The sequence below is a fragment of the Salmo trutta genome, chromosome 14 (assembly GCF_901001165.1).
Source record: "Salmo trutta chromosome 14, fSalTru1.1, whole genome shotgun sequence".
Taxonomy (NCBI): domain Eukaryota; kingdom Metazoa; phylum Chordata; class Actinopteri; order Salmoniformes; family Salmonidae; genus Salmo; species Salmo trutta.
In genome coordinates this window covers 71,466,501-71,484,372 of record NC_042970.1, presented here as the reverse complement: position 1 = coordinate 71,484,372, position 17,872 = coordinate 71,466,501, and the positions used below count along the sequence as shown (strand labels likewise).

The following is a 17,872-nucleotide window of genomic DNA, read 5'->3' as shown; positions in this document are numbered from 1 at the left end:
TTTCAGCATTGTTCATCTCTGCTCTCTCTCCCTAAGATTCATAGCCGAGCCCGCCTGGGATGTCGTTCAGAAATATCCCGACTTGATTAAGTCTTCTCATCTGCAGTACCTGTAGAATAATGTATTGAAACAGACACATGGCAGTTTGGGGTTTCCCTGGTGTCTCCTTTCATTTCTGTTTTCCATCCACTCTGTTTGACTTTAAGGACAACATTGTTAACAATGACAATGTTAAGGACATTATCATTGTCCGTCATAGACCGTGTCTAATGCAAATGTTTATGTAATTGATTGGCTCGTTAACTGTACTGGTTTAAACCTCATGACCCAGAGGTCTATATACTGTACCATTATGTCTTTCTTATGACTACACACACACACACACACACACACACACACACACACACACACACACACACACACACACACACACACACACACACACACAGACACACACACACACACACACACACACACACACACACACACACACAGCTCTCAGTAAGCAGCAGATAGCATATAATGATCTACACGGGAGAACAAACAGACCAGACCCATTACAGGGGCAGTTGGACCGAGAGATGCCCCAGCAAGGAGCCCTCGGACTGGGCTAGGGAGAGACAGGGGGTCATGTAGATGGATGGATGTCCTTTCTGGTCAGTTCAAACAGAGTTCAACCGACTGGAGATGGAGAGGTCCAGGGTTAGGGAAAGGAAACGGACAGCGGACAGACACACACACACACACACACACACACACACACATACACAGAAAACACACACCCATAAATGAATGAAATTCACACACACTGAGACTCTTAGAAGAACACACAAGCACACACACTCAGACAGACACACTTTTTATCTCTCCCTCTCGGCTCTGTGTATTGTGCAGTGTGTGCCTACAGTGAATTTGTCCTCTGTAGCCATCTGTCTCTAATGGATCTATTGGGTCAGAGAAACACAGTCCCGGTCCTGGCTGCTCCAATCATCTGTCTCTAATGGTTCTAGTGGGTCAGAGAAACACAGTCCCGGTCCTGGCTGCTCCAATCATCTGTCTCTAATGGATCTAGTGGGTCAGAGAAATACCGTCCCGGTCCTGGCTGCTCCTATCATCTGTCTCTAATGGTTCTAGTGGGTCAGAGAAACACAGTCCCGGTCCTGGCTGCTCCAATCATCTGTCTCTAATGGTTCTAGTGGGTCAGAGAAACACAGTCCCGGTCCTGGCTGCTCCAATCATCTGTCTCTAATGGATCTAGTGGGTCAGAGAAATACCGTCCCGGTCCTGGCTGCTCCTATCATCTGTCTCTAATGGATCTAGTGGGTCAGAGAAACACAGTCCCGGTCCTGGCTGCTCCTATCATCTGTCTCTAATGGTTCTAGTGGGTCAGAGAAATACCGTCCCGGTCCTGGCTGCTCCTGTCATCTTTCATGACTGTGGAAAGGTAATAAGTATGAAAGTCTGACTTGAGAGTCTAACCAACACAGAACACATTACTTACTGGCACGGTACACAGCTAGACAGAGCTAGTGTCCAAACCAAAGACCACCAGGCTTCACACAGTCAGTTATCTCACAGTAAATCTCCCTTCATGCCAGCCAAGTTTTCTTTCTCTCTGTCTCGGTCTCTCTCTCTCTCTGACTCTTTTCTTTCCTTGTGATGTGTCTAGTCTGTCTTTTTCTGCACGCTCGCTCTCTCTCTCTTTTTTTCTTTCTCTCAGACTCTCTTCTTTCCTTTCTGTTTGATGTGTGTAGTCAGTGGGTTAGCAGTCTGACTGGACCTTGCTGTTGCCACACTAATGTCTGTTTTTCAAACCTGGGATCCCCGGACGGACTGTTTGTTAGAACACGGATAGCTCTCCCCTTCTCTCTTCTCCCTCACTGTTTTTTCTTGTTGGTAAGCCGCATTTCCTGCATCGGGCTTTGTTTCAGAACAAGTGTTTGTCAAACAGGCTCTTTGTTGGTGGCCAGTGGCTCAGTGCACCACAAAGTAGTCTGGCCTGGGACAAAGGCAACAGTGTGTGAGTGTGTTTTGGGAGAGTGTGTGTGTGTGTGTGTGTGTGTGTGTGTGTGTGTGTGTGTGTGTGTGTGTGTGTGTGTGTGTGTGTGTGTGTGTGTGTGTGTGTGTGTGTGTGTGTGTGTGTGTGAGAGAGAGAGCAAGCAGGGCTGCGACCAGCTGGGACCCACCGCGTTGGGGTGAATATTGACGGAGAGAGGGCAGACACACACACACACACACACACACACATGGGAAGACTAATGGCAGGCTGGACCTCCCCATCCTCCTCCATCACCAGTCTCTGTCCATGAATCCACGAATGACATGAACAGACTAGTTGTCACATTAACACGTTCTATCACAGCACTCTGAAGAGGTCTCCATATCCTCCCCGATCACTCCTACCAACTCCCATTAACACTTAGGAATATTGGCAGGGACCGTTATTAGTATAATCACTTTTCAGGTGGAAGTCCAAAATGGCTGAGCTGACATACAGTGTCCTCCTGCCTCTCTCTCCTCCTCCGATGCCTTGCTAATCCTGTAACAACATTCCTCCATTACCTCAATGACCAATATCAGTGAGAGCCAGTTGGGAAGGTCGGGAGGAGGAGGGAGAGACTTAACAGGGGTTGGTCAAAAACAAAACAAAATGGTGGAAAAGTCAAGTCCTTGCAGGAACAGTGGAAAGTTGGCTTGGGGACGGACAGTTGTTACCGTGGCGTTGTGAACTTGTTACCTCAGGGTTCAAGGTCATTGTTGATTGTAGCCAACGGCTGTTGTTTGTGTGTCGCTGTGTTTGAGTGGTTGGGGTTCAGTTGGGGTGGATGGGGTCTGGCTGGGACTGACACCAGTGTAGGAGGGTGAGGGGTTACGGGGGCGGAGGGTTGGGAGTACGGGGTGTGGAGGTGCATATTGCAGCAGGGGAACAATGAGAGGGTCTGGATCTGCGTGTGCAAAGTGGCTGCAGGCTGCAGCACCTCCCTAGACTAGACTGTTTATAATCATCCCATCACTATTGCTTTGTCTAGCCCAACCTAGTCTCCTTCTGTCTGACTGGCTGAGACAGTATTGGAATACATGTGATCCTGCCGAATGGGCCATATGGGCAATATCTTGCTGTTTAACATGTCCTTTTCCATTTGGCCTTTTGCTCTTTGCATGGCCGCGGATCATATTCTCTGGTGATAGCAGTGCATTGTACAGAGAAAGACACTGTAATAGCCCTCTTCTGCTTTGTGTTGCAACGGGCTGCAATGTCCTTGGTAGGCTTGTTGTCCTCCTTTTCTGTTCTTCCTCTTTTCGTTCTTTCTTTCTCGCTCTCTCGCGCTCCCTCTCTCTATCTCTTCTATTCTCTATCTCTCTTTCTCTCTCCGTCTCTCTCTTTTATTCTCTCTCTCTCTCTCTCTCTCTTATTCTCTCCTCCCCTCCCCCTATCTCCGTAAGCCTTCTCCCCAGCCTTGGTTTCAGCCCAGTCCCTCCTCTCCTGGTCCTATTTCAAAGGGACCTCGACTTAGTTTTAGCTTTAGAGCTTCTAGAATCTAGAGACCCCTCGCTGAAAGGGTTCTCTTCTTTTTCTTTCCATTGGAGGACTAGACAAGACCAGAGACGATTTTAGAAGACAATTCCCCCAAGCTCACATATTCCTTCCCTTTTTATAATCTTCAAGGCCATCAAATGCCCTGTCAGGACGTGTTTCTCTGCTTCCTCACACGCTGTCCTTCCCTTTGAGCCGGGATCATTAGAGAGGGATAGGCTGCGTGCCAAATGGCCCCCTATGGGCCCTGGTCAAAACTATATAGGGAATAGAGTGCCATTTGAGAAGCACCCATAGTCTAGTCAAGGCCAATTTAGATATCTTCTTTTTGTTGTTGTGTGTCTGCCGGACAGGCGGGTGGGAATGGGTACGTCACATTGGTCTGGCTCGGTGCCAATCAATATGACGAGGGCGTCAATTATCCACACTGTTCTGTGTTGTCGTCCCGTGATCAGGGAGGTTTCAAACGTCATCTGGATCAGATGATTGCACAGCGAGAGATGGATGTTTTTGATGTATAGGCAAATTATTTGGCGGCCGGCCGTGTTGTGGCGCTCCGCTGTCCTTCACGACTGTCGTCTCAGGCAGCCATTACGAATGGAACCTTCACGCCTGGCACCTTCACGCCGCGCTACCCCACGCTTGTGCCTCGATCCTCCTCCGACAGATAGACAGGTGTAGGTCTCAGAGGAAGAGAAGGTGTATACGCCACATGAGCCTCGTCCTTTTCAAGAACAGCAGCATTTCTATCAGTTTCCCCACATAGGGGGACTGTAGGGTGACACGTGTTGTCAGGGCAGGGTTGCAGATCACCGTAGAATCCAAGCAGAACTCGACAACAAAGCTTGGTTGTAAGTGAACGTTTTAAGAGTAATATGGGTCTTTGGTTTCATTCAGTAAAAAAAACATGTTGGAAATACATAAAATGTGTAGGCTGCTATACCGCCACTACTTCAGCCAATATAATGACCCCCAAAAAACGCAGTGCATTTTTATATGTGCGTATATGTGGAAAGTCAGAATGTGGGCAAATTGCCTTTTTATGATGGAAAAAACCCTAGGAGGTCAGAGCCCCTTGCAGGTGGCAGCAATTAACTGTAATTTTTGCAGATTGTAATGATCCATAATTTGCCAGCCCCCCAGATCTCTTTTCAGTGAAGAAAAAAAACGTTCTGTGGAGCTGCCTTTGATTGGGTGCACATTTCCCCGTTGCTTGCTGGCCTTTAAAGGCCCACCCCTTGATTCGAAAAACAACAAAACGGCAGCCCCACTCAGTTTGCTATAAAGCTGAGGGATGAATGGATCAATGGGTATAGCTATATCGTTGACAAGGGCCGTACATATCAAAGAGTGACTCTTTGAGTGGAATTGTCATGAGAGGGCCAGGGTGGCAGGGAGGCAGACACGTGAGAATCTGTTTTTCACCGCATTCTTCTTCTCCTCCTTCAGGCTGCTCTAGCAGCAGGAGCCCAGCCTGCACCGTGTCCTCCTCACCCCTAGCCTCCACAGCCACAGTGGGGTACAGCAAGGCTGGGCTTCTGCCCCGTCCGCCATCTTAGCATTGGCTAATCTTAATAGCTGGCAGCACATTCATGTTTTTGGTTAAGTGTCTGCCTAGCCTGCCTGCCTGCCTGCCTGACAGATTAAACAAAACAGAAAAAAGGATAAGAAACAAAAGGAGAGAAGAAATGAAAGCAGAGATGAAAGAGAAGATGCACATTTAAGGAGTGGTGTAGAGAATGTGCTACTTACTTTGCATATCTCACTTCTCCTTTCTCTATTCTTCTTTTCTATTCACCTGAGAGGATTTCAAATAAAGCTGTAAACCATGAAACTATCCCAAATAGAATAATAATACATGAAATGCATTTTCATAGCACCCCCCTCAAATCATTCTCTGGCTGTCTCCTTTTTTCTGTTTTCTTTTAGAGATGAAACTATCAATTTTTTTAACACCTGACCTTGTTTTTCAGTATTCAGTGCTAATATATATATATATATATATATATATATATATATATATATATATATATATATATATATATATATACACACACAGTACCAGTCAAAAGTTTGGACACACCTACTGATTCAAGGGTTTTCTTTATTTATACTTTTTTCTACATTGTAGAATAATAGTGAAGACATCAAAACTATGAAATAACACATATAGAATCATGTAGTAACCAAAAAGTGTTAAACAAATGTCACGCCCTGGCCATAGAGAGGTTTTTGTTCTCTATTTTGGTTAGGCCAGGGTGTGACTAGGGTGGGCATTCTATGTTCCATTTTCTATGTTTTGTGTATTTCTTTGTTTTGGCCGGGTATGGCTCTCAATCAGGGACAGCTGTCTATCGTTGTCTCTGATTGGGAGCCATACTTAGGTAGCCTTTTCCCACAGGGTTTTTGTGGGTAGTTGTTTTCTGTTTTGTGTTTTTTACCTGACAGAGCTGTGCATTTTGTTCCACTTTGTTTTTGATTCAGTGTTTAGATAAAATAAATACCATCATGGATACTTACCACGCTGCACATTGGTCTACTCCCTTTGACGGCCGTTACAAAAAATCCAAATATATTTTATTTTTGAGATTCTTCAAAGTAGCCACCCTTTGCCTTGATGACAGCTTTGCACACTCTTGGCATTCTCAACCATCTTCACCTGGAATGCTTTTCCAACAGTCTTGAAGGAGTTCCCACATATGCTGAGCACTTGTTGGCTGCTTTTCCTTCACTCTGTGGTCCAAATCATCCCAAACCTTCTCAACTGGGTTGAGGCCGGGTGATTGTGGAGGCCAGGTCATCTTATGCAGCACTCCATCACTTTCCTTCTTGGTCAAATAGCCCTTACACAGCCTGGAGGTGTGTTGGGTCATTGTCCTGTTGAAAAAATGATAGTCCCATTAAGCGAAAACCAGATGGGATGGCGTATCGCTGCAGAATGCTGTGGTAGCCATGCTGGTTAAGTGTGCCTTGAATTCTAAATACATCACCGACAGTGTCACCAGCAAAGCACCATCACACCTCCTCCTCCATGCTTCACGGTGGGAACCACATATGAGGAGATCATCCATTTACCTACTCTGCGTCTCACAAAGACACGGCGGTTGGAGACAAAAATCAAACATTTAGACCAAAGGATCGATTTCCACCGGTCTAAAGTTCATTGCTCGTGTTTCTTGGCCCAAGCAAGTCTCTTCTTCTTATTGGTGTCCTTTAGTAGTGGTTTCTTTGCAACAATTTGACCATGAAGGCCTGATTCACACAGTCTCCTCTAAACAATTGATGTTCAGATGTGTCTGTTGCTTGAACTCTGTGAAGCATTTATTTGGGCTGCAATTTCTGAGGCTGGTAACCCTAATGAACTTATCCTCTGCAGCAGAGGTAACTCTGGGTCTTCCTTTCCTGTGGCGGTCCTCATGAGAGACAGTTTCATCATAGCGCTTGATGGTTTTTGCGACTGCACTTGATGAAACTTTCCAAGTTCTTGAAATTTTCCGGATTGACCCACCTTCATGTCTCAAGGTAATGATGGACTGACGTTGCTCTTTGCTTATTTGAGCTGTTCTTGCCATAATATGGACTTGGTCTTTTACCAAATAGGGCTATATTCTGTATACCACCCCTACCTTGTCACAACACAACTGATTGGCTCAAATGCATTAAGAAGGAAAGAAATTCCACAAATGAACTTTTAACAATTAATTGAAATGCATTTCAGGTGACTACCTCATGAAGCTGGTTACTTTGAAGAATCTCAAATATAAAATATATTTTCATTTGTTTCACACTTTTTTGCTTACTACATGATTCCATATGTTTTATTTCATAGTTTTGATGTCTTCACTATTATTCTACAATGTACAAAATAGTAAAAATAAAGAAAAACCTTGGAATGAGTTGGTGTGTCCAAACTTTTGACTGGTACTGTGTATATATATATATATATATATATATATATATATATATATATATATATATATATATTTCATTAACTTTTTTCCCTCTTACTAGCTCTGACTTTGCAGTTAGCTACTTTATTTAGGAAAGTGTGCTTACTATGTCTGTGGTTGTCCCACTTATATATCTTAAGATGAATGCACTAACTGTAAGTCGCTCTGGCTAATAGCATCTGCTAAATGACTAAAATGTGCAATGTAAATGTGTCAGCATCAGATACGTACATGTTCTACTTTAGCCCCTCTAATTCTCTAAACATCTACGGAGGATGGTTGAGTGTGTTTAACGAGATTACAAACGGCATTGTCAGGCAAATCTCAGGTCATCGTGCAAGGGCCATTGAAATTCAATTATTGTTTAAAATATTCCTAATTACCTCCTCATCTGTGTAAATTGTACACACTGATTGAGATCTCGATGCTGGTGTTGTTTTAGATGGGCTGTGTAATCGAATGCATGTTTAAATCTCAGTGTATTAATTAAGCTAGTAAAAACGGAAGCTGAATTATTTACCAAATACAATGGATATCTTTGGTGTCGAACTGAAATATGAAGTCGAGCAATCCTAGAGGTCCTCATTCTCTTTCAGTCAAGTAACCCTTCTTCTTTCTCTCTCTCTTATTCACAGATAAGGATGAGCCCAGTAGTTACACGTGTACGACCTGTAAGCATCCGTTCAGCAGTGCCTGGTTCCTGCTCCAGCACGCCCAGAACACCCACGGCTTCCGCATCTATCTGGAGAGCGAGCCAGGTAGCCCCCTCACCCCCAGGGTAGCCGCCCCGCCCGGAATGGGGGGTGACTGCACCTCCCAGCCTCCCCTCCACGGTGTCCACCTGGCCGATGGGAGCCCCTTCAGTCTGCTGAGATTGCCTGGGTCCGGGTCTGGCCGGGAAGGGGCCGCCTCTGTCCCACACGAGGGGCGCTACCCCCGGACGCCTCCTCTGTTTAGTCCGCCTCCACGGCACCACCTGAGCCCGGAGAACCTGGCGCTGGCCACCCATCATCCGAGCGCCTTTGACAGGGTGATGCGGCTCAACTCAGTGGTCCTGGACCCACCGCCCGCCATGGACTTCTCAAGGAGACTGCGGGAGCTGGCGGGTAACCCCACGGGGACCTCCCCACCCATGTCGCCAAACAAGCCCAGCCCTATGCAACGGCTGCTGCAGCCCTTCCAGCCGGGCTCCAAGCCCCCCTTCTCGGCCACGCCTCCCCTCTCCACCTCCCAGTCGCCCTCGTCCGGCTTCCGCTCCACCCCCAACCCGGCCCAGCCTACCACGCCGCTCAAGGCCAAGTCGTGCGAGTTCTGCGGGAAGACCTTCAAGTTCCAGAGCAACCTGATTGTGCACCGGCGCAGCCACACAGGAGAGAAGCCCTACAAATGCCACCTGTGCAACCACGCCTGCACCCAGGCCAGCAAGCTGAAGCGCCACATGAAGACGCACTCTCAGAAGAACTCCCTCAACGCCAAGTCGGATGACGGCCTGTCCACCGCCAGCTCACCCGACCCAGGCACCAGCGACCTGGTGGGCAGCGCTACCAGCGCCCTCAAGTTCGTGGTGGCCAAGTTCAAGAGCGAGAACAATGGGCTGCTTGAGAATGGCGAGGAGGAGGAAGAGGAAGAAGAGGAGGAGGGAGATGAAGAGGAAGAGGGAGACGAGGAAGAAGAGGAGGAGGAAGAGGAGGAAGAAGGAGAGGAGGCAGAGGAAGAGATGGAGACTGAGGATGGTGAGAAGAATGATTATCATTTCAGCCTGCTGTTGGAAGGGGCCCGGCACCACCAGAACAGCCAGGCCCTCCACCCCCACTCCCATCCCCACCGACAGAGCACTCCCCGGGACGCCTGTGAAGAGGACTTGGCCCTGGAGTCGGACCGGGCCGACGAGGTCTGTGGTACCACCCCAACGACCAATGGCCTGGGTCCTCTCTCTAATGAGGCCCTGACCAGGAAGCTCCTGATGGGGAGCCCCGGGTCCCTCAGCACCCTGACCAAGCGTATCAAGGTGGAGAAAGAACTGGATCCTCCCACGCCCACCATCCCCAACACAGATAACGTCTACTCCCAGTGGCTGGCTGGCTACGCCGCCTCCCGACAACTCAAGGACCCCTTACTCAGCTTTGGAGAGTACTCCACCAGACAATCGCCCTTCGCCACATCCTCCGAGCACTCCTCCGAGAACGGCAGCCTGCGCTACTCCACGCCTCCCGAGGAGCTGGACGGCGGCTGTGGGGCCTCGGGCCACAGCGGGACGGGGAGTGGGGCCAGCACCCCCCACCTGTCAGGGAGCGGCGGGCGCCCCAGCTCCAAGGACGGCAGCCGGCGGAGTGACACGTGCGAGTACTGCGGCAAAATATTCAAGAACTGCAGCAACCTGACAGTGCACCGGCGCAGCCACACGGGAGAGAGGCCCTACAAGTGCGACCTGTGCAGCTACGCCTGCGCCCAGAGCAGCAAGCTCACTCGCCACATGAAGACCCACGGCCAGATGGGCAAGGACGTTTATAAATGTGAAATCTGCCACATGCCTTTCAGTGTGTACAGCACTCTAGAGAAACACATGAAGAAGTGGCACAGCGATCAACCCATGCCAACCACCCTGGAAATTAAGACTGAGTAGGGGAGGCAGGGCAGCTCCCTGATTCGCTGAATCATGGCAAAAGGTGGGGAGACTGACAGGGGTTAGACACCAGTCAAAAACCCCGTACCTTTGAAAAAGCTGATCCATATTTGGGGCAATACTATTGCATCGGACACAAAAACTTTTGAGCCTTTCTATTGTGCAATAATTTACATGTTTTGTACTTTTGTAACTGGACGGCATGCTCGGTGTGTTTTGGCTACTTAGAGAAAATTGTCCTTCATTGGTTGGTTGGTTGTAATTGTGTTTCTGTTGGTTGGTACTTTTGATTAAAAAAAAGAGAAAGGTAAAAGGAAGAAAACCCCCATGCTGCATATACATACTGTTTTACATATCTTGTACAGTTTGGTGTTGGAAACATGGTGGGCAGTGTGAATGGTCTAACCCTTAACTACAAAAAGCAGGGTCATATTTTGACTGGTCTTTTAAAAATATGTTCTGTCCATTACTGGGTTAAAAATATCAATTGGGTTTGCCTAGGAAACGGTAGCCACTTAGCAACATAACATTTTCTTTTAGAAGATATAGTGGTGGTCAATTTGAAATGAATAGTTATCGTTTGAAAAAGCAAAAAAATTGTGCCTTGGAATATTTGACCTGCATTAGTTAATCCTCCTTTTTGCTATAAGCTCGGAGATTCAGCTACAAACGATAGCTGGCGGACATGTGTTTAACGGGAAGAAAACAGGTTCTTGCATCAAGCACCTGTACAATATGACATCGTCCTCCGTGACCCAGCGAAACACAAGGAACCAGTTGAAACAAAAAATATATATTTCTGGTAAATCATTTTATCTGCCTGACTCATTGTATAATATACTTCAGATGCTCATTATGTTTACTGGCATGCTAGCTACATGCTATTTGGGGATTATGTGGTGTTTATATAAAGGGTTTTATTTGTGTTTTGTTTGGAACCTTACATAGGGGTACTAAATGTAATAATGAGTTGTTATAATTCTGTAAACTTAAGCTCTTAATGTGTTAGAGTGTTTTGTTTTGAAATGAAAGGTTTTACAGTTTTTTGTAAGTAGCACAAAACTATGTTGTTGTCCTTGTTGCTGGGATCTTCGGTGAGTCGGCCATGACAGTGTGTTGCTGTGGCGGCTGGGCACCTGAAGACATGTTTTTCTGACATGCCAGGCTGATTTGGAAAAGGGGTTGGAGTTGGGGGCAAGGAATGACCAGATTTTGATCAATTCATAATTTTTAAATGCATTATAAGCTTTTTAATAAGCTCTTATTTCTTTTTTTCCGCATGTTATATCAGATTTCCTAAAAGCTGAAATGTTGCCTCTTAACTAATTGATATTGGAAATGATCAAAAAAAAATTTAAGAACCATTTTGAGAAGTGTATTCAGTAAAACACATGCCCCGCTTGATTTTTACATCATTTGAATCTTTCTCATCGTTTTGTGCTCTTTGAGTTGACACGTTAGACCTCACAGCTGTTGTTTTTATTTTACAGACTTGCATCGCCCCCCTTTCATAATGTTGTTGGTAAAGCACTTGTCACTCTGCCTTGGATCCTGTATCTGTCTCTCTAATCGGAGGTACAGTCGGTTGAGTATAAAATAATAAGAACTGGGACTTTTCCCAGGATGAAATATGTGCACTGTTCAATTTTCCCAGTTTACAGGTGGACACTCAAGGGAAAACTTTGCTCTAATGCAGACCGATTGATGTGGTGTCATTGCTTCATGCAGATAAGAGTGAAACGAGAAACCGTCGCCAGCCATTTTGTTTCCCAGGGGGCCTAGCAGTTTTTGGGGCCTCTGGGTAATACAGTATCAATGCAGGAACCGCCATACTCCCTCCTGCTTCAGATAGAAAGAAAGAAACCTTGCTGCTCAAATAGGGCAAGATTTTTTTTCTACTACAAATTTTTATAAAAATGAATAGATAAACTCTGTTTTTTAATGTAACACTTCAATATCTGTAGGGGACACTTTATTTAAGTTTGTTTTGATTATATTTTTTGGGGTTTCTCGTTAAATCTTGATGATTATGCTCAAGATTTTATCACTATATTATGAATATGAAATGAACATGACTCTCATCTATTTGCCTTCTTGCTATACACAGGTCTTCAGGTTTAACAACATTTTCATCGGCGAGAGATTTTATGATTATATGTGAATATATAGAGAGAACTTAAAAAACATAGGAAAATGCACACTCATGTTCCTATGCTAAAATACACATTTACGGTCTACTTTTTCCTGTATTTAGAATGGTATTTGAAATTAATGTTCACTTAGCGTAGGCACTTCTAGTATTTATGTTGAAGCCTGTATTTTTAACTGTTCGCTTGTTCTCTTTAAAAGGTTTCAATGTACTCTTTTCAGTAGTTGAAAAAAAAAATGCCCAACAAGCTGCCACCGTATATATTTTCTTAATTTGGCAGGATAATACTATTATAGTGTGAATAATTTGTATGCTTGAACAAAAATTAAGTATGTTTTTGAAAATTGAAACGTGGCATTCTATGGATAAGAGAAGCCATGCAATGGCTTTTTCACGCAGTCCCGTCGGAATGCGCCACAACATGGTAACACAGGTGGTTGTATATATCTTTTCTTTTCGTTTTTTTTTATATATTTTTTTTCCTCTCCTGCCATTTTATATGCAGTAATACAAGCTATTGTTGGGTTCTTGGTAGTGTAACTTTTTACTGTCCTTTCCTCTCGACCACCTGACCACATTCCAGTCATATCAATGAATGAAGAACTATTCTAGTCAGTATGCAGTCAATTGATTAAAAAGAACATCAATCTGGAAATCAATTTAGCAGTTTTATTTTAAATCGATTTTTCATTGCTAAACAGTACATGGTAAATGGTAAATCTCGTTTGCAAAACATTTGTAATGAAAACAGAAATGATTGGGGTGGGTAAAAGAAAAGCCTGCTTGAGCTGGTAAAGTAAAGTAGGCTACATGTTTTGTGTACATGACAATGCTACATTGGTACGTTTGCGGTTTTCAGCCTTTTTTTTCTCTCTGTTCTAAACGCTGATTATTCTGAACTGAACTTGAACTTGGCCTCCGACAGTGGACGTCCCTATTTATTATGACTATACACAACTTTGTTCAAAACAGAGTCACACACAGCTAGGAATCAATACATTCTCTCTCTCTTGTTGAATATCTGATGTTTTTTTTATTTATTTTTAATGACCAAATGTCATTGACCACACCATTCAGTTTCTGGGAATTCTAATCTCTTCTGTTGAGTTCTTGTTCTTTTGGAGATGCCACTCTTTTTTCAACAACGGTTGTCTGCGTTATTCTCTACACTCAGCCATTTTGTCTTGAAAAAATGAAAAATAAAAAGTATTACATACATTTATGGAATTGTTGGTTGTTTACCTAAATATCTAAGGTATTTAGTTTGGGATGACACTCACACATGCAAACGTGTGCCCCCCTCCCCCACACGCACACACACACACACACACACACACATACACACACACACACACACACACACACACACACACGCAGTTAATATACTAACTATGACACCTCTCATTGTCTTGGAAAATCATCACCACCCATAAAGAGTTATGCATCTGTGTCTGTGTGTGAGTGTGTTTGTGTGTGTGTCTGTGTGTGTGTGTGTGTGTGTCTGCATGCGATAGCGTCAGCCAGGTGTGTTTGCCCGGCTGAACTTGAGTCGTCGTTGTCAGACGGGGTGGAAGTTCAACTCCCTTATCTCTGGTCTCTGGTCTTGTCTGGTCATCTGGGTGTCTGCATTATATCTCCAACCGCCTCCCTCCCTCCCTTCCTCCTCCTCCCTCCCTCCCTTCCTCCCCCTCCCTCCCTTCCTCCCACTCCCTCTATATCTCAGTCCCTCCCTCTAAATCTCAGTCCCTCCCTCTCTTTCTCCCTCCCTCCCTTCCATCCCCTCCCTCTAAATCTCAGTCCCTCCCTCTCTTTCTCCCTCCCTCCCTTCCTCCCCCTCCCTCTATATCTCAGTCCCTACCTCTATATCTCAGTCCCTCCCTTTCTTTCTTTCTCCCTCCCTTCCTCCCTCCCTCCCTCCCTTCCCCCCCTCCCTCTATATCTCAGTCCCTCCCGCTATATCTCAGTCCCTTCCTCTCTCTCTCCCTCCCTTCCTCCCCCTCCCTCTATATCTCAGTCCCTCCCTCTCTCTCTTCCTAGGTCTCGTATACATTCATTATTTGACCTTGCTCCCTCCCTCCCTCGTCTCCTATCCCCCTCTCTATCTCCCTCCCTCATTTCCTCTCCTCTTTCTTTTCCAGGACTGGAGGGCTGACGTGACAGACTAATCGTTCCTCTGGTCCTAGCCCGCACTGTTTGGCGAGCAGGGCCAGATTAAAGTCCACAGATAGAGATTCCTGCTTTGGCAAGGTGTTGACAGTTAAGATGAAGCCGAGTTGTAGGGATGTGTGGGTGGGGGTAGTGGGTGGTGTGGAAGAAGGTGCTGTGTGTGGGTGGGGGTAGTGGGAGGTGTGGAAGAAGCTGCTGTGGGTGGGTGGGAGTAGTGGGTGGTGTGGAAGAAGGTGCTGTGTGTGTGTGCGTGTCTGTGCATGCGTCTGTGTCTGTGTGTGTGTGTTTGCTTAGGGAGGGTAGGGAAGGATTTCCCCGTGTCTCCCATATCCCAAGTTCAATGTCAGTGGAGCAACAATGCTATGCCCCCACAAATCCCACCACCTAATAAACCATGCATAACAGACATACTTTTCCCATAGCTCTCTCTCTCTCTCTCTGTCTCTCTCTCTCTCTCTCTCTCTCTCTCTCTCCTCTCTCTCCTCTCTCTCTCTCTCTCTCTCTCTCTCTCCTCTCTCTCCTCTCCTCTCTCTCTCTCCTCTCTCTCTCCTCTATCTCTCTCTCTCTCTCTCTCTCTCTCTCTCTCTCTCTCTCATCCCCTCTCCACCCCTGTAGAAAAAAACATATATCTAATAAAGACAACTGTCAACTTTCTTTGTTAGGATTTTTTTGAAAGATTCACTGTTGTCAGGAAAGTTTTATTAGCTCATTATGCAACAGTTTATTAGTTAATTAATGCCCTGAAAAGGCAAACAAAAGAACTGTCCCCTCTCTCTTTTTCTCACTCCCTGTGCCTCTCTTTCTCTCCCTTCTCTATCTATCTATCTATCTCTCCTAGTAGTGGTCTCGTAGCCTGAAGAAAAAAAAAGAAGAGAGTCTGATTTCAGCTGCAGACTGAAGAGGAGAGAAGTGAAGAGGGGGAGAGGAGAAGAAGAGAAGAGGTTCTTGGAACAATATAAAAGCCCTAATCACCCTGGACAGCTGACAGAGGGAGAGAGAGAAAGAGGGAGTGGGAGAGGGAGAGAGAGAGAACCATAGTTGTCAGGATTGTCAGTAAGGTTGAAGGAGTGGAGAGGCCAGGAGAGCTCTGCCCAAACAAGAGCAGCGGTCTGGTGGAGCAAGAAAACAAAGTCTGTGTTTTGTCTAGAGGCTACAATGCTCAGGGGCTGAAGGAGAGGGAGCGTTTGGTGTGCTCTCGCAAACACACACACATACAGGGGCACACACACACATACAGGCACACAGGCACAGGCACACACACAGGAGAGTAGAAATGCAGACTTCTTTGAGGACATACAGGCACATAGAGTGACTTCAGAAAGTATTCATACCCCTTGTCTTACTTATTCCAAAATTGATTGAATATTTTTTTTCTTACCAATCTATACAAACACATGTTTTTAGACATTTTAGCAATTTAAATATTTTTTTTTATACAGAAATATCTAATTTACATAAGTATTCACACCCCTGAGCCAATACTTTGTAGAAGCACCTTTGGCAGTGTGTCACGTTCGTTGTAAGGATGGGACCAAAACACAGCGGGAATGTGTATACTCATCTTCTTTATTATGAAGAAAACCAAAAGAAACACTTAATACAAAACAACGACAAAAACAGTCCGGTGAGGCACACAGCTACACACGGAACAACTACCCACAAAAACCCATGGAAAAACACCCCTACTAAATAGGACCTTCAATTAGAAGCAACGAGGAACAGCTGCCTCCAATTGAAGGTCAACCCAATAAACTAAACATTGAAATAGAAATAGAAAAACTAGAACGAACATAGAAATATACTAACATAGAACATAAACCAAAAAAAACGAAACACACTAAACAAACACCCCCGTGCCACGCCCTGACCAAACTATAATAACAAACAACCCCTTTTACTGGTCAGGACGTGACAGTACCCCCCCAAAGGTGCAGACCCCGGATGCACCTCAAACAAAAAACACAAAAATAAACCCCAAAACAAAAATAATCCCAAACTAAAGTGAGGGAAGGGAGGGTGGCCACCGTCACCGACGGTTCTTGTGCTACACCCCCCCTCCCCAATCCTCCACTATGGAGGTGGCTCAGGCTCCGGCCTTAGTCCCCAACCTAACCTGTCCACCCCCGCTGGAGACCTCGGGCTGAGGCGCGTCGCTGGAGACCTCGGGCTGAGGCGCGTCGCTGGAGACCTCGTGCTGATGCGCATCGCTGGAGACCTCGGACTGGAAGGCAACTCTGGGAGCTCCGGTTCCGGACTGTAGGGCGACTCTGGCTGCGCCGGTTCCGGACTGTAGGGCGACTCTGGCTGCGCCGGTTCCGGACTGTAGGGCGACTCTGGCTGCGCCGGTTCCGGACTGTAGGGCGACTCTGGCTTCGCCGGTTCCGGACTGTAGGCCGTCTCTGCAGGCTCCGGACTGTGGGCCGTCTCTGCAGGCTCCGGACTGTGGGCCGTCTCTGCAGGCTCCGGACTGTGGGCCGTCTCTGCAGGCTCCGGACTGTGGGCCGTCTCTGCAGGCTCCGGCTGTGGGCCGTCTCTGCAGCTCCGGACTGTGGGCCGTCTCTGCAGGCTCCGGACTGTGGGCCGTCTCTGCAGGCTCCGGACTGTGGGCCGTCTCTGCAGGCTCCGGACTGTAGGACATCGCCGGAAGCACTAGTCGGGGAACTGTCGCCGGAAGCTCTAGACGGGGCACTGTCGACGGAAGCTCTGGACGGGGCACTGTCGCTGGAAGCACTAGACGGGGAACTGTTGTCGGAAGCTCTAGACGGGGAACTGTCGTCGGAAGCTCTGGACGGGGACTGCGCACTGAAGGCCTGATGTGTGGGGCTGGCTTTGGAGGCGCCAGACTATTTTCACGCACCACAGGGCTAGTGCGAGGAGCAGGAGCAGGACGAACTGGACTGGGCTGACGCACTGGAGGCCTGGTGCGTGGGGCTGGTACTGGAGGTACCAGACTGGAGACACGCACCTCAAGGCTAGTGCGAAGAGCAGGAACAGGACGTATTGGACTGGGTTGACGCACTGGAGGCCTGGTGCGTGGTGCTGGCTTAAGGCTAGTACGAGGAGCAGGAACTGGATACACCGGGCCATGAACAAGCACTGGAGGTCTGGAGCGCACAGCCTGCACCACCCGTCCTGGCTGGGTAGTCACAGTAGCCCTGCACGGGCGGAGTGCTGGCACAGGGCGAACTGGGTTGTGCAGAGGCCTGATGGCTGCCGTGCGTAGAGCAGGCGCAGGGTAGCCTTCCCTGTAGCTCAGTTGGTAGAGCATGGTGTTTGCAACGCCAGGGTTGTGGGTTCGGTTCCCACGGGGGGCCAGCACAGAAAAAAAAAATTTATGAAATTGTATGAAATGTATGTATTCACTACTGTAAGTCGCTCTGGATAAGAGCGTCTGCTAAATGACAAAAAAAAATAATAATAATAAATGTAGCCTGGGCCTAGGAGACGCA

General features: G+C 46.8%; 1 protein-coding gene across 1 annotated transcript in view; it reads left to right on the top strand.

Annotated features, from left to right (window-relative positions):
* Window positions 1-13,475, top strand: part of LOC115147269 (B-cell lymphoma/leukemia 11A) — a 46,864-nt gene extending 33,389 nt beyond the window's left edge. The window contains exon 3 of the mRNA XM_029689418.1: window positions 8,121-13,475. Within this exon, the coding sequence (XP_029545278.1) occupies window positions 8,121-10,108 (1,988 nt within the window). The 3' untranslated portion in view covers window positions 10,109-13,475. The remainder of the gene's footprint in view (window positions 1-8,120) is intronic.
* Window positions 13,476-17,872: the final 4,397 nt, after the last annotated feature.